The sequence below is a fragment of the Phalangium opilio genome, unplaced genomic scaffold (genome assembly GCF_054372755.1).
Source record: "Phalangium opilio isolate 3A_F unplaced genomic scaffold, DU_Popi_V2 ptg000090l_1, whole genome shotgun sequence".
Lineage (NCBI taxonomy): Eukaryota > Metazoa > Arthropoda > Arachnida > Opiliones > Phalangiidae > Phalangium > Phalangium opilio.
In genome coordinates, this window is record NW_028324195.1 from 366,372 (window position 1) to 393,384 (window position 27,013).

General features: G+C 39.3%; 1 protein-coding gene across 1 annotated transcript; it reads right to left on the minus strand.

Moving 5' to 3' along the window:
* Nucleotides 1-9,827: 9,827 nt before the first annotated feature.
* Nucleotides 9,828-15,622, minus strand: LOC149644225 (uncharacterized). The gene is made up of 3 exons (XM_089850334.1): nt 15,533-15,622; nt 14,805-15,212; nt 9,828-14,732 (listed from the first exon to the last, which is right to left on the minus strand). Exons 1-3 carry the CDS (start codon nt 15,620-15,622, stop codon nt 9,828-9,830), a joined length of 5,403 nt encoding a protein of 1,800 aa, XP_089706460.1.
* Between the last annotated feature and the right edge of the window lie 11,391 nt (nt 15,623-27,013).

The following is a 27,013-nucleotide window of genomic DNA, read 5'->3' on the forward strand; positions in this document are numbered from 1 at the left end:
GAATGACAAGGGGGCAAAACGTTGCCTTAGATCTCGCTTTTTGGCGCCTGTGCTGTAGTCTTTTTGTATACCTAGAGTGCCCAGAGAAGGCAATGTATCAATCCCCTTGTATGCCTACCCCCTTTTTTACATCGAAAATGTCTATTAAGTGCGTGATCTTATTTTTTTCACAAATGAAGAATGTCAGTAAATTGTTTCTTACATTATCATGTAAAAGACCCAAAGCTCCAGTCCAGGTTCCATTATCAAGTTCTTTTCCGTAATCGTATATGCCAGTAAAATGGAAAGTATAACTGATAATGAAAAACCCGTATTGTAATCGATGGAAGTATGTAGTACATCATAAGTTTATAAGATATGTTCCATAAGTATGACACTTCCTATGCTTCGTAATGCTAGAGACTTACTGAGAGCTAGTTCGAGAACGACAAGCGAGAATTGACTTCACTCGATTAGTTTTGCAATCCATCTTCTTATTTAGTCTGTACTAAGCCTTTGACAGCGCCTCACCAGGCATCATTTTAAGAGAATTGCTGACATTCACTCACGTTACTTCATGACAAGCTCTCAGTAACCAGTGACAAACTTATAGATCATATCTTATGAAATTATGGTTCACGCACCTGAAGTTTATTGCTTTTGAGAAATAATCGGCTACCATCGCTGCTATGCCATCGATATCGTAATAGGTCTCTTCATTCTTAACAAACTTGGTTTTTATGGTAGACCATAAGCTGTTCTATAAGTGATGAAATAATTAAATGAGAATTTCAGGCTTGAATTTTCTTTTTGTTTTATTCGAAAGAGTGTATAAAATAACGACCATTTTCAAATTGAAACCAAGTGTCAATTTATAAAATTAATGAAGATACGAGAGATTCAGTTTTCTCAAGCCTGGTTTTCACGGAACAGTAAGAAAAACTCCGCAAAATTAAAAAAAACAGTGGCAAAACGTTTTCAATAAACCTTGTAATGTAAAGGAGTGCGAGCTCGTGGAGACCAAGGCTTACCAGTAAGGTTGAAAATGCACCAATAGCACCCTATCGATTTTCTTAGATTTTATTGTCTTTGTAAAAACGTTTTATATATTTTATATTTTTATCATATAAATAACGATTAAGTCTAACTTCTTTAACAAATCGTTAACTATACATTTTTTATAAATTTAACTCGACAGCACAAACGCATTCAATTAAAAAAATGGCTTCGAAAAAAACCTCGCAAGCTGACCAAAAACAAGCCTATGACATCACGCATTCGTCGATTCCTATTGGCCACCGCTTTCCTTTCCGTAAGATTTTGCGGAAAAATTGAAAACCAATTCCGTGCTTGCCGCCCAAAAAACGCAAAATTTTGTGGCAAGTTACCTCTGAAAAAAAAAGGGCGCGGAACGCGTTTTTTCCTGCGTTTTAGACCAGTGAAAGGCTTTACTGAACTATACTTCTCTGCAAAGAGGACGAGACCAGTTTGGACGAATCTATCACGTGGTACTTAGTCGTCTAATAGAATTTTTTGCCCCCTTACGTCTTCTTCGCAGAGAAGCCAGATGCCTGGGATCCAATAAGAGAAACTTAAATGATCGTATCTTTGTCAATATCATAAATGCTTCTAATTTGAAATATTCATTATTTAATGCATTCTTTTTAATGCAAAGAACGCATGTAACACTAAGACCACAGTTAAGACAGATATTTTACTCAATGTAGAGTTTGACACGGAATGCCATTTAAATTATACTGTATTTGGTATTAAATCTGGCGAGATTATAGAAATCTAAAGCTCTAGCTCGAAATAAGATGAAACTCCGAGGGGTGAGTCACTTGAATAATCAGGTGTACAAAATCATAGAAATCGATTACTTGATTTCTAGAATTCTTAGAAAATCATCAGTAATCATACTAATTTTTGTGGGTAATCAACTATAATCAGAAATCTCCGATAATCACTTAAAATCTTGAGAAAATCGGAAATATTCACATGATTTACTAGTAATCTGTTTTAATTAGCTCGGAAATCACACATTTCATGAAATATTCAAACATAATCAATCGAGGAGTTCGAAAATTCAAGATAAAAATCGTAATCAGTTGAATTAGAAATTATCACTGCATTCATCGCAATTCACGAAGAATGCCATTCACCAAAAAATCACCGGAATTCATTGGTATCGTTCCTTTCAACCGAATTCCCAATGGACCGAAATCCCATTCGACCGAATATCCCGCAATGATTTTAGATTTCCAGCCCGATGGCTATATTCCCGATGGACCGAAATCCCAATCGTCCGAATATGCCCCTAAAAAATACATAAATATAACTTGAAACTCTGTAGCCGTCAGCGATTCGGTGGTGTAGTGGATACGATGTTGGACTGCGAAGCGATAGGTTGTTGGTTCGAATCTCCGAAAGGTATGTTAATAATATTAAAAGTAAATGTTTCGTGATACTAATTAAAACGCTCACTTTCGTTCCTTTCAAAGCAAGAGATATATAGATTTGATAAACAAATTGTGCTTAAAATGAAGTACAGTCTTAATGGTAGTTCCATCAATGTCTTTAAATTTTAAATTAAAATTTTAATATTTTGGTTTTGGGTGGGTTAGGTTAGGTTAGGTTAGGTTGGCTTAGCTTAGCTTAGCTTAGGTTAGGTTAGGTTAGGTTAGCTTAGGTTAGCTTAGCTTAGGTTAGCTTAGCTTAGGTTAGCTAAGGTTAGGTTAGCTTAGGTTAGGTTAGCTTAGGTTAGGTTAGCTTAGCTTAGCTTAGGTTAGGTTAGGTTAGGTTAGGTTAGGTTAGCTTAGGTTAGCTTAGGTTAGCTTAGCTTAGGTTAGCTTAGGTTAGGTTAGCTAAGGTTAGGTTAGGTTAGGTTAGCTTAGCTTAGGTTAGGTTAGCTTAGGTTAGCTTAGGTTAGCTTAGCTTAGCTTAGCTTAGGTTAGCTTAGGTTAGGTTAGGTTAGGTTAGCTTTGGTTTGGTTTGGTTCCAATAAAACGTTGACACCTTTTCCAAAATATGCTCCTTTTAATTAGCTACCACCTTTTCCAAAATATTCTCCCTTTAAATAGCTACCACCTTTTCCAAAACATTCTCCTATTAATTAGCTCCCACCTTTTTCAAAATATTCTCCTATTAATTAGCTACCACCTTTTCCAAAACATTCTCCTATTAATTAGCTGCAACCTTTTCCAAAACATTCTCCTACTAATTAGCTGCCGAATTTTCCAAAATATTCTCCTTTTAATTAGCTACCACCTTTTCTAAAATATTCTCCTATTAATTAGCTGCCACCTTTTCCAAAAGATTTTCCTATTAATTAGCTGCCACCTTTTCCAAAATATTCTCCTATTAATTAGCTGCCACCTTTTCCAAAATATTCTCCAATTAATTATCTGACATCTTTTCCAAAATATTTCTATTATTGCTAATAAATTGTTTTAATACTCATATAAATAATCTTTTTACCTCCAAACAAGGTTGGGTTGGGTTGGGTTAGGTTAGGTTAGGTTAGGTTAGGTTAGGCTAGGGTAGGTGAGGTTCGCCGTAATTATAACGTAGTTAAAATAATTGCAGTATTACATTTTCAACTCACATTTATTTTAACAATAATAAGTTGTGAAATTAGAAATATATTTAATGCAAAACCACACAGTATGTCTTCTTCCAGTTCAATAGAATTTCGGTCCAATGGGACTATAATAAAATCGCACCTTTGGCTACGTTCGGTCGAATGGGACCCCAAAAAAAACCACCTTCTGTCAAATAGGAATTCGGTTCAATGGGACCAAAGCAATTCATTAGGATTCAAACATAAATCTCAAGTAATCTAAGGCAATAACGGGAAATCAGTGTTAAGATTATGGAAAACACCGAAAATAATTGTAATCACGGAAATCAAGGAATGCATACGGAAATCAAGGAATGCATACGGAAATCAAGGAATGCATTCAGTAATCAGCGTAAATCACATAAAAATTCAGAAATCAGTAATCAGGTGTAAAAAATGTTAGTGAATGACTAGCCCCTCCTGAAACTCATTGTATTCAGTCTAGGTAATAAAACTTACCGGGAAAAATCCAATTCTGATATGCATAATTAAATTTTTCAACTAGAATTAAAAAAGATGAATGAAAAATTTAATGATCGTACACATTATTCCTCAACCGATTTACAATGGTAAAATAAATCTTAAACCGTTCACAAATCTTACCTGATAGTTCTGTCTTTTAATTGTTTTTTTTTATTAAAAACGGAGTTCGTAACAGGTTTGCGACGATATGAAGTAAGCACGTAGCTATTTTTAATCCATGATTCAGGCACCGTTCAACATAGATTAAGCAGAATAAGCTATTACTTGATTTGCTATTGCTTGAAAAGTGGAGCGAATGTGTTTGTGTGAGTTCGAGCAGAGCCGCGGAAAAACACTGAAGAAACAATGCCAGGGAACACTTAACTATTCGTAATGCGGAGTTGCCTGGCAGCTATTAGGTTTCATTCGTAAGAATCTTTTGATTTCTTTCAGTGCCAGAAACATAGATGGTTTTCGCTCAAATGTCCAGTGTCATCATAAGTAAATAGCAAAGCTCTAAGGTAGCTTAATGAATGTCCTTTTTAAGAAGCGACGACCTACTAGAAAATCTGTTTCACTCCATTCGCGCATTCACGAAAGACGATGCGTATTTTTCTAAGACCCTCTATTTTTCCTGCCCCCTGGGTTTTTGCGGGAACGAAATTCGACCAAACAAACCATGCTTGAAGAAAAAAGCAAACCACATGAAGGAAAGAATTCTGGTTTTTCGACGCTTTTTGACTTGTATTTAGGTGTTTGGCCTTCCCCCTTAGTTGGGTGTTCCCTGGAAGCACTCTAAAAACACGTACCCTATACCTTGTTAAATTTCGTCACGGTAAAATATAACTGAGGTTATGGAGTTTGTGTTAGGTAGACCAAATGAAACATTCATTGATTCTGGTAAAATATATTTTTCTCGAGGGGCTAGTCATTCGCCAAAATGTTTTTACACCTGATTACTGATTTCTGAATTTTTATGTGAATTCCGTTGATTAAAGAATGAATTCCTTGATTTACGTGAGTACGATTATTTTCGGTGATTTCCATAATCTTTACACTGATTTCCCGGTATTGCCGTAGATTACTTGTGATTTATATTTGAATTTTAATGAATTCCGGTGATTTTTTGGTGAATGCCGGGATTACCACTGGATTGTTCGTAAACTCCGATGAATACAGTGATTATTTCAACTGATTACGATATTTATCTTTGATTTTCGAATTCTTCAATTAATTATGTGCGATTATTTTATGAAATGTGTGATTTCCGAGCAGATAACAACAGATTATTAGTAAATCATGTGATTATTTTCCATTTTCTCAAGATTCCGCGTGATTTCCAGTGATTATCGGAAATTTCTGATTACCGCTGATTACCCACAAAAATGATTATGATTACTGATGATTTTCTAAGAATTCTTGAAATCAAGTAATCGATTTTTGTGATTCTGTACACCTAATTATTCAAGTGACTATCCCCTCGATTTCTCTTCACATATTTACGTCATTATTAATTCTCAGATAATAAAGGACAGTGTCGCAAAATTAAAGTGAGGATAATGAAGAAAAACCAGGTGAACTCGAATTTAACTTTTTGTTTATTTAAATCAGGGACTGCCACTTCATGGAAATCATAAAAATAAGTTTATTTTCAAACTAAAATTATTTCGCGAGTTTATGGACCAAGGTCCTTCCTCAGCCAAGTTTTAATTTTTACTAATTTAAATTTACAAGTAACTATTATCAAGTTTTTTCACTGTAATCAAAAGTGACATCGCCAATTGTGTACATTTTTTTAATTTTTTATTCCTATTTTCTTTATTATTAAATCTCCCCCCCCGTTTATATTTATTGCCTGTTGATCTTAATTAAAATTTCCTCTTTCCACTTTGCCTTGCTTAAAAGAGCTATATTTATTGAGATATTTGATGGAACGTCATTGAATTGAACCCATATCATTCAAAGGTATTTACGACTCCAGGAATAAATAGATTTCAACTACTTGGAATCTATAACACGTAATTTTTTGGGCCTTTCTGCTTGAAATAAAGGGGAGGAGATGTAGGAAACGTCATCCCTGACGTCACACCTAATATATTTGAACTTAGAAGCCATGGTACATTGACGGAGCTATGGACCTCTTCGATGTAACTAAGAGGGAAAGACACGGGGGTAAAACTGTGCCTTCCATCTCGCTTTTTGGCGCCTGCGCTGTAGTCTTTTTGTATCAGAAGAGTGTGCTGAGACGGAATTGTGTCAACCCACTTGTACGTCCCGATATAGAGGGTTGCCTATTCCTTTTTTTAAGTCGATAAAGTCTATTGACCTATCCGCGAGGAACCCGAATGTAAACATGTTATCTTGGCATTGTGTGAAAGAGTAAAAAGCTTCAGTTCCATTGCGCCGAATCCCAATCAACCGAACCCCATCCCTTTCGACCGAAAAACCCGCACTTTGGCGGATTTATGGTTCGGTCCAATGGGACAGCCCCATTGCACCGAAAAACCCGCACTTCGGGTTCGAGGGGGTAGCCATTAGCGTATTCAACGTACACCATACTAAATATTACTCGGTACTACGAATATATTACAAAGTTCCTGGTACTACAAATAATAAACGGTACTACGAATATACTTCCAGATATTACACGGTAATTCCTCATACTACGAATATACTTCTAAATATTACTGGATACTTCAAAATTACACAATATTTGGAATATATTTTCAACTTCAAACATTACACTATTTTACGAATATATTTACTTTTTCAACCAATTATTTCCAATATTACACTTACTTTGAAGGTACTACACATTAAAAAACTTAATTCAATGCGTTATAGTTTTCTAGATAATTCTAAACATCTACGTTTTTATAATTTACTTTATAAGTTCAAATAACTGATGTCGTATTCCTTACACTTAATAGTTGCAATAGTACTTCCATCTTACGTACGTACTATCTTGGTAAACCTTTTCTATATTATTGTAGAATAATATCTGATAGCTTTGTATTTGGATGTCTTAGAAAAACTGATGGTTCGTCGATCACGTTTTTATGGAAATGTTGGCTTTTATTCTAAGGCGTTCAAGGACTCATAGTTATAACAATTATAATTAAGAGTTCTACGAGGCAAATCATTCATCTGATTAACTTAAAAACCAACCCTGATTAACTTAAAAACCAACCCTTAAGCTACCCTGCTCCATATTTCATAGCTTTGGTTTTGACTGAGTTTGTGATTAAATTAGAGCTTGCCTAATATATGATCACAAAATCGGTGCAATGTGAATCTATGCAAACGAGAGTATAGGTTCTCGATGAACTCAGGTTTGCAATGCTACAGTTTTTATCATTTATAAACCTGATTAGTCTTATTAACCGATTAAAATGAATAAAGTAATCTAGCCTCGTCACAAATGGATAAACAATGAGCAAGAACATCCCCGAAATAATAAACAATTTACCATATTAGCTTTTTCATTTGGTAAATTCAACTTACAAGTAGCGCATTTAAAAGTCAATCACGGCTCTATAGTTATGATAGTCGTCCGAAAAACTCCCAAGAACTAGTGTCATTGCTTAGTCCGTTGCCTACGTTAATCAAGGCCTGTGCGCGGTAATTTCGAAGGGGGCGACGTTTAAGAAACGCGACTTCATATTTTCTCCCTATTTTACCGCAAAATGGCATTGATAGCTGGACCGAAACGGGCGCGAAAATGGGTATTCAAAATTCCAAGCGAAAGAAAATGAGCATTTAAAATGCCAAGCGCGAGAAAATGAACATTTCATATTCCTCAAGTCCAGCTAATAGTGCTCTCAGGTGAGAGAATCGGCAACTTAAATTTCCAAACGGAAAATAGAAATCGGCGCCGTTCACAGGCCTTGATTAACGTAGGCAAAGCTTAGTCAAACAACAGAGGATCGAAATAAACCGAGACTAAAATTACAAGCCTTTAACACGTATAGATAATAGAAAGATTAAGTAAAGAGCAAAAATACGCCAAGTACAAGTCTATAAGCTCAAGCTCACTTGATGTAATCTCTATTACATCAAGTGAGCTTGAGCTTATAGTGATGTTAAATATTGTGGAATTAATGATCACGTGCGCCAGAACATAATTTGCTTAACCTCTCTCTTGCGAATATAAATCATCCCTTTACCAGTATAAGTGGCGTTCAAAGTGTAGATGGAAAAGGGTTGAAACTCCCCAAGTGAACGTCAGGTCACAGCTTAAGCCAATCGGAAGCCTTGCACTACCAATCTCCTACTCACTGTAAAGCTATGTTGTATGTATGAACTCTGTATCTACTGTGAGAAAGTTCTGGAATTTGGACTAAAATCCAAGATACTCTGTTTCCCACGGTTATAATTTGGGATGGAAACATAAAATACTGCGAGATTCTCGATTTTATAAAAGATTACACTAAGATTCTTAATATTCGTAAGGATTCGCGAAATACTTCGAATATTATCATTATACTCTTCATATTCTCTGTATATTCTTCGTATTACATGTATTACACTTAATACACCATACTTTGCAATATTTCAATATTTCGAATCCACTTCACATTACTTTTCGGTATTTTTTCATACTTCAAATATTATGAAACCAAATGTACACCTACTTCACGTAGTGGCTACCCCCTCGTTCGGGTTTTTCCCGATATAATTTAAATAAATAAAATCCCGGAAACGCAAAGATTTTATCTTTGCTGGCAAAAATTAAATGAACTTAAAACAATTTAAAGCTTACGTAAAATGAACACTAGATCCAAACATTTTCTAAATAATTATTTTAAAACTAAGGATTGTAAGAAACAAATAGTAATAAATGAGCAAAATATGACATAATAAAACCAATTCCTAATATTTGTTTATTTTTTTTATGTTATATTCATCATGAAAATACTTTAATATTTTACATCAATATTTTGGAAAAGGCGTAACATTGTCAAGTGATTTATAAAATATTACTAACCTAGCTTAACCAAATAGTGGCGTTTTATGTTATATTCATTATGAAAATACTTTAAGCCGTTTTAATATAATTGAAGTGTATAACCGCTCCAAGCCGTTTTAATATAATTGAAGTGTGGGAGAGCGGGAGGAATTGGAGTCTGAACCGGCCGATTACCGACTGAAAAAATAATCGTAGGTTCTGGGAGGCGGCAAAATAACGCGACAGCGGATTAAAATAATAACAAAACAAAACAAATTTATTTAAACGACTGAATATTGATTTACTACTACAAATTAATAGTTCAAAAAGGGCAGTAGCAAGGAGTTTAGTTTCGCGTTAACTCGCGATCAAAAATTTATACACCCGCAGGTTGGAATAAAACTCAAAAAACTGACCACACAAAGGTACACTTTCAAGTTTTTCTCTCTTTCGAGGGAAAACGTGTGCGTCATGGGTTTTTTCGGGTTTTCGTGGTGCTCCTGCATTTGGAAGCCTTGGTAAGGTACGGTGTTGTTGAACTCTTGAGAGAGGGGAGGGGAGAATTACCGGCCCATCGTACAACAGCGTTTATGTCAACAAAGGGGTTCGGGGATTAAGAGAGCTTCCAAATGCAGGTGTGCAACTTTGGGGACTAAAAACTCAAAAAAATACCGCGTAAGAAAAAATACAAATGAAACTAAAAAAAAACAAAAATTAATGACGACAAAGTTTGTCAATTATGTGGATAATTTCTCGAAATAAAAAATGATTATAATATTTAACACACTCCCCCGCCTTGAGCAATGCTCAAAGTAGGGTTCAATTGGCAATTTCCAAATTATACAACAATTTAATGGGCCTTTTCATCTTGGTCCCATTCGCTAACCTTAACATGCAAGATCTGACAATATTATCGCGGCCCCTAAACAGTTCATCTATGACCGCGATTTTCCAACAGAGACGGGGCATCCTGTTCTCTTCTACTATGACGACATCTCCCACCTTTAGTTCTGGGGTCGACTTAACTCTACTTAGATGATGAGCGTTTCTCAGCTCAAGGAGATATTCTCGCTTCCAACGGGTCCATAGTCGTTCCAACAAGGCTTGTTGGTGTTTATATCGGATTCTAATGTCCTCTCGCGTGACGGGCTGAATATCTTTTTCTGAGAATTTTCTCGATGGCAACACAGTTAACCGGCCACCAACCAGGAAGTGGGCGGGGCTCAGTGGGATTGGGTCCCCAACCTCTTGGGACATGAAAGTTATCGGCCTGGAATTTATAGTGGCCTCAACTTCCGCTAAAATTGTGGATAATTCGACATTTGATAGGCTAGCAGATCCTAAAGTTTGTTTCAATGAGTTTTTGACAGATCGCACTAGCCTTTCATAAAAACCGCCAACCCAAGGGGCTCGGTCTATAATAAACCGCCAACGGATTTTTAAATCAGTGAAGTAGTTAATTACTTCCGGATTCCGCATGTTTGCGAAAATTTCTTTTAAGTCTGTGTTCGCGCGTTTAAAACTTTTGGCGTTATCCGAGTAAATAATGCTCGGAATGGATCTACGAGCGGCGAATCTGCGAAACGCGAGTAAAAAACACTCGGCCGACATATTTTCCGCGAATTCAAGGTGAATACAGCGCGTGACCGCGCACGTAAACAAAACGAGGTAACACTTTTCACCCGTTTTATTGTAAATCGGTCCAGCGTAATCTAGACCTATGACACTGAAAGGTGGAGCGGGTGTGGTTCTCTCCTCCGGAAGGGGAGCCATTCTGGCGGTACAGGACTTCGCGCGAAACCGTCGGCAGAGAATGCAACCAGCAACTATTCTTTTGACAAGTTGACGCGCGCGTACTATCCAGTAGGTTTCCCGTAAACCCACGAGTACGTCATTCACCCCGGCGTGATACAACCGCGCGTGGCAATTTTGAGCGAGTAGCTCAGAAAACCGATGGTTGTTTGGAAGAATCCAGGGATGGGTCTCCCTGTATGTTAGGGATTTAGTCTTCAATCTTCCTCCTACCACGAGTAGGCCAGCATTGTCTAGTTTGGGATCTAGACTACGGATTGGGGATTCCTGTTCTACTTCTTGACCTGCCTTCAACCTTTTTATTTCTGAGTGGAATACATCTTTTTGGGTGATTTTCACCCATAAGAGTTCGGAATCGCGTATTTCTTCGGCCGTTAAGGGTCCCTTTGGCTTTTCCCCGCGACCGATACGGATGAAGCGCATTACGTAGGCAGTAATGCGAAATATCTTGGTGATTGAACTGAATGCGTTTAGATTTAAAGGCGGATCTGTTTTGATGGCGGTGGACACAACTCCTTGAGCGGCTAGGCGAGCTTCTGTTTTCATTTCATCTAAGACTTCCGTCGGGAATGGCTCTGGATTAGGATTTTGACCGAATGGAATTTTGCAGTTCGGTTCGTATAAGTATTGTGGTCCACGCCACCATTTGGAATTGTTTAAGAGGTCTTCCGCGCTTCGTCCCCGTGTTGGCAAGTCTGCCGGATTATCCCTTGTTGGGCAATAATTCCAAGTATTTGGATCGGAGTTAGCTTGAATTTCGCGTATGCGATTCGAGACAAAGGGGCGCCAGGTGTTTGACTTGTCTTTTATCCAACTCAGTACAATAGTTGAATCAGTCCACATGTGAACTGCTTCCGGCTTATTTATGAGAGCGCGCGTGACGCTTTTAGCTAAGCGAACGCCTAAGACCGCACCCATCAATTCAAGCCTGGGAATGGATAACTTGTTTATCGGGGAAACTCTGGTTTTGGCGGCAACCAGACTGGTCTGTATTTTTCCATCTTTTGTTTGACAACGCAGGTAAACAACCGCGGCGAAGCCTCTTTCGCTCGCGTCTACGTAACAGTGCAATTCTGACGTAACGCGATTATTTTCTGGAATTCCGGAGAAATAAAACCGAGGGATTTGTAATTTGCGGAGTGATGCAATCTCAGCACACCAGTTGTTGAACGGACTTGCTAATTCTTCCGGAAGTGGGTCATCCCACTGTAACTTGCGTTTCTTCTGTTTGTCTTGCCACTCCCACAGCTGCTGATAAAGGAATTTGGCGCGAACTGTGAAAGGTGAAAGGAGGCCCAGCGGGTCGTAAATTCTCGCGAGGGATCTTAATACCCATCTTTTGGTTTCTTGTTTTTCTAAGAGGAATTGCAACAAATTGTTGACCTCAAAACTTAGAGTGTCTTCTTGACTATTCCAAATTAATCCGAGGACCTTCAGTTCTCCTGGATTGGAAAGATTATGAGTGGCGCTTTCTGGGGGTGGATCCTTCTCTCCCCATAACTTTCTGAGCTCTGGTGAATTCGTATTCCATTTACGGAGATTCATTCCGGCTTTACTAATTATGAATTTGCTCTCCTCGGTGATTTTATGCGCCTCCTCTACGTTTGCGGCTCCAGCCAGTAAATCGTCGACGTACAGGCTTAATTTTAGGATTTTGCAGGTCTCCTCGAAATCGGCTTCAAATTTACTGATATGAAATTGTAGCGTTGCTACCAAAAGGAATGGACTACAGGTGGCTCCGAACGGTACCCGAGAGATTCGGTAGGTTTTTAGTTCGGCTTTCCTCGGGTTGGTGATGTCTGAGGTCCAAAGAAATCGGAGGGCATCCCTGTCACTAGGGTTTACAGATATTTGGAGAAAAGCCTTCTCGATATCACTGGAGAAGGCGACGCGATGCTCTCGGAAACGAATGAGAACTTGGATAAGCTCGGGATTAAGGTTTGGGCCCGACTCTAGGACATCGTTGAGGGACGGCGAGTTTTGGCTATGGGACGAGGCGTCGTAGACAACACGGACTTTGGTTGTGACGCTGTTCTCCCTGACGACAGCGCGGTGGGGAAGATAATACGCTAGTTTTGGGACTGCAAACGGGTCTACTTCCTCGATTATTCCCTCTTGAAGTTGGCTTCTCAGAATATCATCGTATTCTCTCAATAAAACTGGATTAGATGCTAACTTGTTTAGCAGGTTGGTTGTTCGTTTCTTTGCCACGGCGAAATTATCGCTGAGAGTATCCTTGTTTGGTTTCCAGGGTAGTTGGATTTCATAGCGATTGTTGTCAAATTTTACGGTTTTGTTAAAGGATTCTTGGACGTCGTCCTGGAGGGGTTTTTCTAGTTCTTCGGGTTTGACTCCCATAATTTCTAGGTCCCAAAAGGCGCGTAATTGACGCGAGACAAGTTCTTCCTCCGAGACGCGTTCCGCCGCTACTCTCATTACCGTCACGGAATTTACGCTGACTACCGACCGACTCACGCTTAACTCAGCAGGACCTTGGATGGTCCATCCCAAAATCGTCTCGATCGCGGCTGTTGATTTCCCGAGACGTTCGTGTCGGTCTCTCGCGACTTCCCAATAGAAATCCGACCCGATTAGCACTTCGATTGACGCGTGATCATACTGACGACCGGTACACGGTTCATCGGCCATAACTAGACCTTTACTTTGCATTTTTTGCACAATTTCGCCACTGGGTATTGAAACAACCGATCCGCATATTTGCGGGGTTTCAAACGCGATAACGGGAATTGAAATTGTAGGATCATGAATATTGCACAATACTACGCGAACTTTCCTTCTTTTGGAATAAACGGGAGTGTCGCTACCGAAATGATTAATACGGAGAGGTTCTTCTCCGATGACCTCTAATTGGAGACGGCGCGAATCTTCTTCTTTAATGAAAGATAACTGGCTTCCGCTATCTAATAAACAGCGGAGTTGACTGGAGGTTTGACCGTTAGGACTTTTTACGGTAGCTAGCGCGGTCTGGAGTAATATGACGCTCGAGCTATTAGAAATCGCGGACACGATATTCGCGGGAGGGTTTTCTCTTGGTTGTTCATCTGGAGTGTCCACCGATTTTGGCTCCGTGCTTTGACCTCTATCTTGGTCCTTGTTATAGCAAAGGGTGAAATGATGCTTTCTCTTACACCATTTGCACTGTCTTACTCTAGCGCGGCAATCATTAGTTCTATGACCTTCGCGTAGACAGTTAAAACATCGACGTTTACTCATCACTATATCGCGTCTTTCGTCTGGACTATGTTTAGTGCATTCGGTCGTGAAGTGACTAGTTACGTCACAGAAAAGACAAAACTTTTGGCTTGAGGTAACGCTCAGAGCAGAGAAACTGCCTTTCGGTCGGGATTCGGGACGGGAATGGCTACCTCTAGCGTCAGACTGGCTTCTTTTGGATTCGCTGTCTGTCTTTCTGGACCTAGTCAGAGCCGCGGCTCTCTCTCTACTCGAGACTTCACGCAGTAGAAATTCGCATAAGTCATCTAAATCCCAATCTTCGCTATCATCAAACTTTCGGTTAAACGCTATAACTATGTCTTCCGGAATTAAGTCCATTAAAACGGGCGTAAGTAGCGCGCTGTAACTACTCGTGGATACTCCTAAATTTTCTAGGCTCCTAATCTGGATTTCGCAATTATCATATAGAACTCTTAACGCGGCGACGTCGCTTGAGTCTTTAACTTTAGTCATGCTTGTTAAACATTTCATGTGAGCGCCTATGATATCTTTTTTCCTACCAAATTGCTTTTCAAGGACTTTTATGGCTGAATCATAGTTTAAACCCGTTGGCTGTAAGCCTCTGATCGCCCTAGCGGCTTTGCCTTCAAGATAGGAACGTAAATAGGTAAACTTAACTGCTGGGTCCAGGTCTGCTCGGTGAACTGCGGCATCAAACTGGCTCCAAAATTATTGCCAGTTCGCGGAATCGCCGTGGAACTTTTTTATCTCCAGAACTGGTAATTTCACCAAAGGAGTTTGGGATTGGCAGGAGGACCCGCACGATGACGACCGATCTTCTTCGGCGGCAGCTTGGTTGTTTCCGTTGCCGTGGGATCTTTCTCCACCACGTTGAATAAGTTTGCTGGCTTTGAACTTACAGGAGATAATTCTTTCGTGGCACTCCTCGGTCTTGAGAATTTCGGCTTCTATCAGCGAGTCGTCTATTAGATCCTGGATTTGGTCGTTCATAAGGAGTAGTTTCCTTTCTTTTTCTTTAAGCTGCATTAGCTTCTCCTCGATCATAGCTAAATCTGGCGTTCTTTTCTTTGTTTCCTCATCAATAGTCCTTATCACGTTTGTTGTACTAGACCGTAACGCGCCTCGCGCTTTTACTAACTTGTCTACGTCTACGGGTGTCACGTTTGCCATAATTAACTTTGTTCGAAATTAATTAGTTCATCTAAAGATTTCCCGGGTTTCGGCACCAAAAATGTGGGAGAGCGGGAGGAATTGGAGTCTGAACCGGCCGATTACCGACTGAAAAAATAATCGTAGGTTCTGGGAGGCGGCAAAATAACGCGACAGCGGATTAAAATAATAACAAAACAAAACAAATTTATTTAAACGACTGAATATTGATTTACTACTACAAATTAAAAGTTCAAAAAGGGCAGTAGCAAGGAGTTTAGTTTCGCGTTAACTCGCGATCAAAAATTTATACACCCGCAGGTTGGAATAAAACTCAAAAAACTGACCACACAAAGGTACACTTTCAAGTTTTTCTCTCTTTCGAGGGAAAACGTGTGCGTCATGGGTTTTTTCGGGTTTTCGTGGTGCTCCTGCATTTGGAAGCCTTGGTAAGGTACGGTGTTGTTGAACTCTTGAGAGAGGGGAGGGGAGAATTACCGGCCCATCGTACAACAGCGTTTATGTCAACAAAGGGGTTGGGGGATTAAGAGAGCTTCCAAATGCAGGTGTGCAACTTTGGGGACTAAAAACTCAAAAAAATACCGCGTAAGAAAAAATACAAATGAAACTAAAAAAAACAAAAATTAATGACGACAAAGTTTGTCAATTATGTGGATAATTTCTCGAAATAAAAAATGATTATAATATTTAACACATGAAGTGTATAACCGCTCCAAAGAGGAAGAGACGTCCTCCGAACCAAACCTAATCTAACAGTAATTTTTTGGAAAAGGCATATTATTTGGGAAGTCAATGAAGATAAACATCAAAAGGCGTAACATTGTTAAATGAATTATAAAATATTACTAACCTAGCTTAACCAAATGGTGGCGTTTCCAAGTCAGTAAAAATGTATTTAAAACGCTTTCATTAAAAAACGACATTAATAGAAATTAAACTACATAGCATTTTTGGGGTCCCTGTTTTCGACAAATAGAGTCGTTTTAATTGTAAATAGAAAACCCACCGTTGGGCTAAATTCATTAAAAACATTGGCGGGATTCGATCTAATAAAATTCTGCGCAATGGGAAGATACCGAGTAAAAATAGGGTGCCTAGCCAATGAAACACTAGTAAGGAGGATCGTTCGGGTTTTATCAAAGTTTTAAGCCCTTCCCCTTACCTTCAATTAGATATTAGTATGGGGATATGACTTCTTAAAGATTCAAATAGAAGAATTCTATGTATTCCTGACAACTCTTATTTAGTTACTCTCTGAAGTCCTTACACATTTTAGTTTTAACTGCGTAACACCTACCCCTTATGAGAAGTTCTAAGACTATATAATCTGTTAAATTTTCACCTTTCTTATCAGTTTAAAAACGCGAACCAATCAAAGGGTCGAGAAGATAGTCCTACATTTTCAAAGGCTTTGATCTTAAATAGCTATTCTAAAGAACGATGATTTGAAACAAAACATCATTAGGAAATCAAAAAAGAATAACTTTAGGAGTAGCGACGTTATGCTTTAGGTAGAATCAATAAAAATTGCCCAATTTTATTGTTCACCCTCTCTTTCTTTGTCCTATAAAATTTCAGCTTTCCGGGGTGCAGCTGAAATTGAAATTGTTCAGGAAATACAACCTACGTGCATAACCGTTAACACGCAATTCAATCATGCTATAAACAGATGCCACGTTCACAACTCGACGAAGTATTCCGGTTCAAAGCTATGCATGGAGCTTCCGAAGTGAAGTGTGAACACCTCTTAAAATCGATAGGGTAATGGCAGCCCTCTGGCATCGACTGTTTTAAGCTCTATGGGGAAATAACTTGGGGGGCCTTAGTCTATAAATTATTTAAAACACGGTGCAATAGCTAATCAATGGGCCTACTTCTTGTTCTTTAACGAAGTTTTTTGTTTGTTTTTTTTTTGTAAAGAGTAAAATAAAAAAAAGTTAACACCCTTTCTGAAAACATATTATGCCGTATTTTTAGATGAAATATACGATTTTACAAGTTGGGAATGCAAAATATTACCTCTTCGAGGCAAGTACAGTATTACAAACTTACTTGAAATTATTACTCTTTCACAACTATATTGGCGTGCAAAAACCGTCCACTCGTTATACCTCAAAAATATTCTTAGTATGCCAGAATGACTATTAATTTTAGACCATACTAAAGCTGTTTATCTCTAGCCGCACTAAATGAATAAAATCGTATATCCTAACCCTAAAAAAGTAGAAGCCGATAGAACAGGTTGGTGTTTGTGGAAAACTAGTAGATAGAAGCTAGCAAGTACAGTTTGATGTCTATGTGGGATAGACAAAGACTCAGATTCGGAATTTTGTAATGCCTCCTCTCTTTTGCTCAGTATTATCTGTCGATCACTTAGGTTTTATTTTAAGCCAACGACTGTTTTATGTTTTAGCACAACTCATACACAATCGGGGAACATCGGTTACAATATATAAGCGAAAATTACATTGACAGAATCTAAAGTTCTGATAATTCAATATTTCGTGACCTGAAGAAACTCGTGGTTACCTCTCATTTCCCGAAAGACATTTTTGTAATACCTATTACATTAACTAAACGTTAAATTTAACCTAAGGCTATTTTCATTATTTATTTGGTTAAGGTTTTCCATTTTTAAGCAGCAAGAAAATAATAAGGCTTAACGTGAAAGAAAATCTCGTGCGATCTCCTCGAATTTCTCGCTAAATGGGAACGCCGACTCTGGTGAATAAATAATCGTCAAGAAGTTTCAGCGGGCGAATACATATTTCGAGTGCTTTTTATCGCCAAGTGGGAAGCAGGCTTGAAGTGGACTAGACCGGCGAGTAGCTCCCGGCGAAACTGGGCAACGGGGGCTTGAGGGAGAACGGATCGGGATTAGGTACGTGCGCGTGAGCATGCGCGTGCGCGTACGCGGCAGCGGTTTTGGCGTCGATTGGGAATGGGAGTTTGGGACAGAGTGAGAAATAAGGAAAATTTTTAAACTGGTCATTTGACCAGTAGAGCCCAAGGGGTTCAATAAAAAAACTGGTCAATGACCACTGAATATTTCTACATACTGCCAGAGCTGCACTGAAATGGCTCTATGTTTTATATACTGCTTATTTGTTTATATGTATTAATTTCTATATCCCACTAAAAGGTTAGTTTATAAATGTTAAAAAAAATTAAAATTAGAAAGAATTTTGTTTTCATAAAAATAAACACATATCACCGTAAAAGTATCTTATACTTCAGAATTAAAAATAATTGCTCTTCAGACAAGAGGTATTTGTACTTAAAATTATTATAATTATTAAGATTGTATCACATATATTGCTGCAAAATCGCTTTCATCAACTGATGATAACGATGCTATTTTTGTTTTCATTGTAGTTGCTTTACGTTTTCTTTTTTTGTATCGGCTATTGACAGAATCTAGCCATAAATTTTGAGCAGGCTGACAGTCAAAATCTTTAATGGAACCATGTTCCACTTTAATACGAATAAAATTTTCCAGATTTGAAGTGTTCAAATTTGCTCTGAGAGAATTCTTTGTTGTGTTACAAACACTAAATCCTCTTACAATGAAAGACTAACGATGCCAAAAAACAACTTACATCGCAGCTAGCCTACTAGGCACTGGCGCTAAGTTCCATCTTTTCAACCAAAATTTACAAAGAAAAATCTTTCGAACTTTTAACATACAAAATTGAACTGTGGAACATCTGGATCTCGGGTGCTGTCCGGCAATGATCCACTCCCAAAAAATGGCGAAACAAATGCCTTTTTCGCCACGGTCGTCTTCTTTTCTCTAGACACCCTTGATTGTTTTACGAGCATTTGCTTTTTCCTTTTTTCCCATATCCAATAATTTTAACGTTAAGAACAGAAACGGGATATCAATGGTAATGGTTTCAGCGTTTACGAATGGAACGTTACATTATTCCCAGCAAAACATTCGTAATATTGGTGTGGTTAAACCCATAGTTTTAAACTGTAATGAATAATATGGTTTTAGGACTTGCTCAAAACTTCCCGAATACCATTTTCACCCAAAATCTTTATTGATAATGTGAAAACGAATTTTGCTTATGAAACTGGGCATTACTGAAACGCAAAGAGCCATATGAGTTGTCATTATGCCACTTATGACACATTTGCAGCTTAGCAACACTTGAACAAAATAGAGAAGACATTTTGCAGGCTAAAACCAAGGGGCAAAAAAAAAATAAACTCAAACTCGGCCTACAATTAAGGCCTATTTAGATGATTCTTCTTTTTGATTTATTAGTTGATTCAACACAAATAAGCTTCATAGACTAGTTAAGAGGTGTGTACAGAATTAAAATTGATTGCGCTGACTCACGTACCAAAGACATGGTGATAAAAACGATGATCGGGGATCCATTTTTCTACTCACATAGTTAAGTCAAAAAGCATCGTCTGAAAGGGGCTGTAGTTAAAATAGTACACATTTTTCTAGCGCCTCGTAACTTACACATAGTGACTAAAATAACGTACTGTACACTTCTTTATTTATTCATACCAACGTTTTTCAAGTAGAAAAGTCGTTTTATTAAATTAGCTTTAGCTGTTAGTTTCCAGGAACAATCCATTTACATACACTCGTATTTCAATGTTTACTCGCTTATACATTTATTTCAAAAGATACTGAATATTTTACTATATCGAAAAGGTTTCAGATGTCGTCTTAGCACATTAAAAGGACAAAAAAGGGAGACAGCTGATAAAAAATGTTCGGTAGGTAACTTACTGTTCTTCTCGAAGTCACTCGATTCCGCCTTCCCTCCCCGGAAGGACCTGCCACCGCTAGGTCTACCCCTTGCTCTTCCTGTTCCTCAACTCGACCCCAGCGTCGGAGATTATATTCCCGCCGTGGTATCGGGGTGGGAACCGAGTCGTTATCTACTGGAATGTTAAGATTCGGAACGGGTGTATCCGGTTCTACATCCATCGAGGTCGACGACCTATCGACGATCCCTTCTGGCTGGCTTTGACGAGGCCGGAAGTCATATACCCTAACGGGCACCGTATCCCAGACATTCTCCTGACCGTCCCGGGAATCGGCATCAATAAACGATCTTTCGTTCTGTGTTACAACCAGCTCATGATCTGGCGCATCTCCTGGGTCTGCATCGTTCTCCAGTTCCTGTATTACCGGTGGGATCTCAAACTCCGTGATTTCCTGGGTGTCGAGGACCACCGAGTTCAACAGTAGTTTCAACTGATTGATATGCCAAGTACCGGCCACAGCACCTGACTCCAAATCCATGATAACATAGGAAACTGGTGATATCTTTTCGACTACCCTATAGGGACCCTCCCAAGCTGGAGCTAACTTAGCCGAGAACTTAGCTGCAGCGTTGGATAAGCTATGTCCTGCTTTCCACACTAATTGCCCCACTTCTAGCTCCCCATCGGAATAGTTCCGGTCATAGAAGCGTTTTTGTTTGGCGCTGGCTTGCTCATTCATTTCCTGAGCAAAGTCAATAGACAACTGGCATTCCCGGAGCGGCCCATCCTCATAATCCCTAATCTCTCCTTCGATGTCCTCGGGTACCCCGGCAAAGGTACGTTCATCCCAGGGTAACGTAGGCTCATAACCATGATGTAAATAAAAGGGGGATGAACCAGTGGTAGTATGTATGGCACTGATAATGGCCAACTGAATAAGGGGCAAGCTTTCGTCCCACTTCGTATGGACATTCCCGGTATAAATACTCATTATTTCGCCTATAACCCTGTTTGCCCGCTCGGTCATATTTGCCTTTGGATGTTATAAAGACGTGAAATTCAATTGAATTTTTAACATTCGGCATAAGCGCTTCCATAAGACAGATATGAACTGAGGCCCATTGTCCGATAACAAGACTGTCATCGTACCATGACGTGAAACATACTGTAGTAAGATCTTACACAGTATAGGGCGGTAACACTTCGTGCCGGAAATATCTCTACGTACTTGGTAAAATAGTCTACCATTACCACTAGGAACCTATTCTGGGATTTCGTTACTGGTAATGGACCCATAATATCAATCCCTACCAAATCCCCGGGATGGATTTTATGAGAAGGAATCATTAAACCTGGTTTCTTAGTATTCCTGCTCTTATGTCTTTGACAAATTTCGCATCCCCGGACGTAGTCTTGAACCAGGGAATACAACTAAGGATGATAGTAGCGGTGCGACCTCTATGACTCGATAGTGGGTAGTCATGATAGGCTTGACATATCCGTGGCACTATCGCGGTTGGTATAACTACCTTTTCCGGCTGAAAACCCTGGGCTTTCTGCTATAATATATAATCTTTTATTATATATAAGTTGGATGCCTTTCCCTTTTCCAAGTCCTGTCGAATAGCCTGCCAGTACGGGTCACCAGCCTGCGCTAACTTAATGTCGGCCTTAGTTGCTAATCTAACGGGAGCCCTAATGCCACCGGATTACACGATACCATATTAATCCGGACTTCCTGGCCTTCAGAATCTGGCGACTGGTCTATGTCGTTCATTTTTAAGACCTTTGGACTGAATGTGTCGAAATCTGATACCGGGCATCGAGACAAGGCATCGGCAACCACATTTTCCCTTCCGGATTTATGCAGGATTTCGAACAGATAAATTCCTGTAGCTTCAATGCCCACCGCATGAGCCGACTTTTCTTATCCTTCAAGCGTAGTAACCAGCATAAAGCCTTGTGATCCCATAAGACCGCAAATTTCCGGCCCTCTATATAGCGGCGAAATTTACGGACGGCTTCTACGACCGCTAATGCTTCCTGCTCCGGAGTACTATATTTTAATTCTAAAGGTCTTAACACGCGACTGGTATATGCCAGCGGTACTTCCACCTCCCCTTGAATCTGGGTTAACATGCCTCCAATACCGATGCCACTAGCATCCGTGGTAACGATAAATTTCCCAGCCGGGGTTGAGGCCTCTAACATAGCAGCTTCCGCTATAGCCTGTTTTCAACCCTTATAAGATGTCTCCTCATCGTCCCCCCATTGCCATCTCTGGTGTTTATGTTTTAGTCGATTAAGTGGGGCCGTCAGATCCGCGAAGTGAGGGATAAACCAGGAGTGAAATCCACACATTCCTAAGAAGGATGAAACCTGTTTTATGGTTCATGGTCTGGGAAAGTTCCTAATTGATTCTACTTTCTCCGGGTCAATTTCTACACCTTGCGCGCTTACAACGTAGCCAAGGACGGCAACCTTAGAAACTCCAAAACTCGATTTTCTCAAATTAAGCGTTAAACCGGCGTGTTTCAGCTGTGAAAACACATACCGAAGAGCTTCTAGGTGTTCCTCCCAGCTAGCATTAGCGATGACAATGTCATCCAAATATACACCGACCCCGAAACGTCTCGCATATTTTAAAACCTTCTTCATCAAACAGGAGAATGTTGATGGGGCATTATTTTAATTGAACGGCAAAGGTGGGCATTTTCTAATACTTCATTGTTAGAACATTCACACTCAAAGATAAGGACGTCTGTATTTACCATTTAACTCTTCCTTTTATGAAGGAATGAATCATGTTAAGCGAGAAACCATCAGGATCACTGCTCAAAGTTTATAAGGATTGTTAAAACATTCTATATACTCGAAGGGACGATCCATGCCGCGAGATCCATATGACGTTTCTTCCAAGTGAAGATTCATGCCGCTAGAACTTTATGAAGTTTCTTCAAAATGAAGATTTATCCCGCGATATTCATATGGAGTTTCTTCAAAATGAAGGTTCATACCGCAATACCCATATGAAGTTTCTTCAGAATGAAGAAAAGGGGATTGGCATATCATAATATTATGACACTCTGATCTTCGAATTAATATATTCAAAAAAGAACGGATTGCGTTATTGCCAATAGGAAGTGGGGAGAGAAAAATATGAGGTCAAGCGCTTCAACGATCAGTGAGATAAGTTATACGTGCTGTGACGTTTATCGTGGCTCATTCATAATGATTCCTCAAGCTCTCTACCTCAGGAATCTAGCGAACACTTAGAGAAAAACACTACACCATCATTCTTCGTAGGCTGGTATCCGTATGCATTCCTGGTCTTATACGGTACAAAGTTCACTTGATTTTGCTCATCACCCTCCCTACCACTAAAGTTTAAAGGGAAAGTGAAGAGTTATGCGATCGGCTTTTATATCGATTCGGCCGCTATTTATAAAATCAATCTGAACACCTATCTTCGAATGATTTTAAAAAACCCTAGTATATTCACATTTCATTGATACATTAAAAGCTAATACACATCCGACCAATCGCATAACACACGGTCTACCAGCTAAGTATTATCCGCAACACTCATGATTTAGCGCGAGATCTCATAAACCTTGCACGCTCAATTGGATATTTTGTTACCTGAAAGTTGGGGTAGAACCTTTACTATATCAGTAAAATCTGAACCTATTCTCATTTTAAAAATCACTGGCAGATGTTTCCTAAATGGTTCACTAAGCATTTAGCACTATGCAGGTAGATCTTATAATTTTGTCCTGAATTGATAAAAAACTTGATTTTCCACTTCACCTTACCTTTAATCGAATAGCTTGTTTGTATTTTCTAGATTAGCATAAATTCATATTGTGACGTCAGATCCTGGGGTTTTGACCTAAAATAGGGTGGGGTTAGGTTGTTTGATAAGCCATTTCGCGAAGAACGTATTCAGGGCATGCGTCAAATATGATTAAAACGTGAAAACAATTGTTCGGACGAAAACATCGCTCTCATTCGGAACGAAATGACCTCGACCAAAGGTTCTACGGGTTCAGCAAAGAAAGAAAAAGTAACGGAAACGACGCCAACCGTATTCGATACCGATTTCCCACGCAAATTCCATTCTGGCGAGTATGGGAAACGTAATTTGCAGGACCATTTTTCTTACCGTGGAAGTCTACCACAAGAAAACGGCCTGGCATCAAAATCTGTTGTACTTATTTGTGTGATTTGCAATTCTATATTTCATGGCAATACCCCAAACAACTTTTAAAGACACCCAAAGGTAAGCAAGATTTGTTTTAGGGAACTTAAAATCCGTCTGATATTGGTGAAACTTACGCTTTCTGTTAGCCTTGGGTTCAGCGCTTGCATTGCATTTGCTATTTTAGGGTATCACAGTGTTATGTTACGTTTATGGCAATGTTCAAATTATAGAATTTAAAGGTGTCACCGGCGCTGTTAGGATGGACATTGCCCTTAGTTCCGGCCATAACTTATGGCGCTATCTTCGCAGCTTATCAACAATTTGGCCCCCTGGTCCCCCCAACCAGCGCCAGTGATTCACTTTAAGAGAGGTAGGGTCACTATAATGAATTTCCTTTAAATGAAGTAAAATAATCAGTTATGCCAGTAAAACTTCCTATAAAAACAAACTGGGCGCAATGTCAAACCAAAAACCGCGACATGAGCAAATTGAGATTAGGTTTCTATTATGTTTAGGTCAGTCGACATTTCACAGCACTGTCTAAAACCGGGCGCGGTAAGAAACGGCAATTAGAATCTGTATTCCTTGTGGTATGTCAAGGTCACTCGACAGTTCTTAGCACGGTATGTGGCAGGGGCACGGGGGAGGAATGTGAATGAGATGTGTTCCACTAAGGTCACGGTGCTCGGGTCGCAAAATGTTTCTACTTTCTCTATCCCTTTTAGTGTATGCAGTGTAATAAATATAATATCAACATCTATCTTTGTGGACGGCCCCCAATGCTGCGGTCGGATGACGTCAATATACTACAGTGTCGATCTCGTTTACAGGGTGTAGATAATTACGTGTCATTGTAAGAATTTGAGATAGTTGAAAGAGTTTAATATGGAAAAAGCTTGAAAAACATTGCAAAGTCACAGATCGAAGCCTTGGAAGTTGCCAAGTGACGTCCGAGGCTAAGATCTGTGACTTTGCCATGTTTGTAGCCGTCCGCTTTTCCCATATGAAACTTATTGAACCATCTTAAATTCTTGCAATGACACGTATTTATTTACATCCTGTATGCGAGGTCTGCACTGTAGTATTTTGACGTCATCCGACCGCAATATTGGGGGCCGTCCACAAAGATAGGTGTTGGTCTGATCTTTACCACACTGTAAACCATCCTGGCTTATAGATGCATTTATATACAGATTAAGCATAGCATGATTTTGAGGGAAACCGAGGATAAAAAGAAATGATCCGTTTTAGCTTCGTTTCTGACTACGTCCTCTTTCAAACCACGGAAAATGTTAAAGCTTGACCCAAACTCCGAAGAGCAACTAGCGTTCCAACAATGTATGCTGGATACGGTCACACGTTTGACTTCGTCGACAAATTGGCGTTCAGACGGTTCACCTCAATATTTTGCCCTCAAGTGCATGTACCCGCACGTCGTACTCTAGTGCAACATTTGGAATCAGCTGTGGAGTCTATTAAACCGAAGATTTCGGTACTGTTGGGAAAGGTTTTAGAAAAATCTCTACATCTAACGCTTGACATATGGAGCACTAGACTTCGGGATTCCGTTTTAGCAATACGGTGTCACTTTATTGACGAGCAATGGTGTTTGAAAAACCTGCTCATTGGATTCATTCACTTCGGCGGCAGTCACACGGGCCAAAATATTTTAAAGGAGGTCAAAAACCAGTTGCTTAAAGTGGGAGTGAAACCCAGCCAGGTAAATCTTCACTTGCGATTTTAGTATGTTGCTATACGACTTGTATTTTAAACCAGATTTCAAACGTGTGCTCTGATAATGCCGCAAATATGATAAAGGCATTTAACATGACCGAAGTATTTGGACAATTGGAATTAGACGTATTAAATACTTCAGTATCTACTCCTTTAGACACTCAGTCTACGGGTTTCGAAGAGCCAGCGGCTTCAGAATTCTATCGTAGCATGTTTTTTCACTTGGTTATTCTTTAAAGGGATGGTTAAGAGGGGGATCAAGTAATGTTCTACAGATTCTGCTAATTATAAGACATGTCTTCATAGTGAAACATTTAACAAATAACCCGAAATGTGTGTGAAACGTCCAAATCGGTTCAGATTTCAGCGTTTCATTCAACGTTGAACTTCCGACCAACCGTTCCTGTACCGCAACAATAAAAAGTGGCGTGGCACGCGCAATGTCGAGCGTTATTTGGTGCGAGAAGTGATGAACATTGTGCGCAATAAGATAAATGACGTAGATTATGCCAATAAAAGTTCAACGCTTGTTCCGAGGTGTGAGTTTTACTTTATCGACGAAGTCTGAATCAGATATCAGTTTTAAATTCATTCGGAGATGTCCCCCGTTTGTTTCATTTATACATGGTGTTTCTGATAAGTCTGCCATAAATCAAGGGGCGTTTTCTTTGGGTAAAACTGAGTGGAAAGTGTCAAAGAACATGGGGTGTACAAGAATTTGCAACTGAGATATGGCCCCCAAACATTGGCCCCTAAAACCAGAAAATGTTCGAAAATGTAGAATAAAACAAATTCAACATGAGACAATTTCTAACATCGTTATTGAACTTTTACCTAACAGAAGTGTAGAAAAAAGACTATTGAAAGTTGATGAGGCTGAATTTGTTTCATTCTACATTTTCGAACATTTTCTGGTTTTAGGGGCCAATGTTTGGGGGCCATTCTCAGTTGCAAATTCTTGTACACCCCATGTTCTTTGACACTTTCCACTCAGATTGACCCAAAGAACACGCCCCTTGATTTATGGCAGACTTATCAGAAACACCCTGTCTATGTGAAAGAATCCACATAACAATCACTCGATAAAATTGTACGCAATATCAATTGATTCCTTTTCATCCTTCCTTTAAAG

What these genes read in the sequence shown, in the direction of transcription:
- LOC149644225 (XM_089850334.1), bottom strand. Translation starts at nt 15,622, where the DNA reads ATGCAGGAGCACCACGAAAACCCGAAAAAACCCATGACGCACACGTTT. An exon ending in TGAAAGTGTACCTTTGTGTG is followed by an intron (nt 15,213 to 15,532) that starts GTCAGTTTTTTG and finishes TTTCGAACAAAG; the next exon opens with TTAATTATGGCAAACGTGAC. An exon ending in GCCAATCCCAAACTCCTTTG is followed by an intron (nt 14,733 to 14,804) that starts GTGAAATTACCA and finishes TTTTGGAGCCAG; the next exon opens with TTTGATGCCGCAGTTCACCG.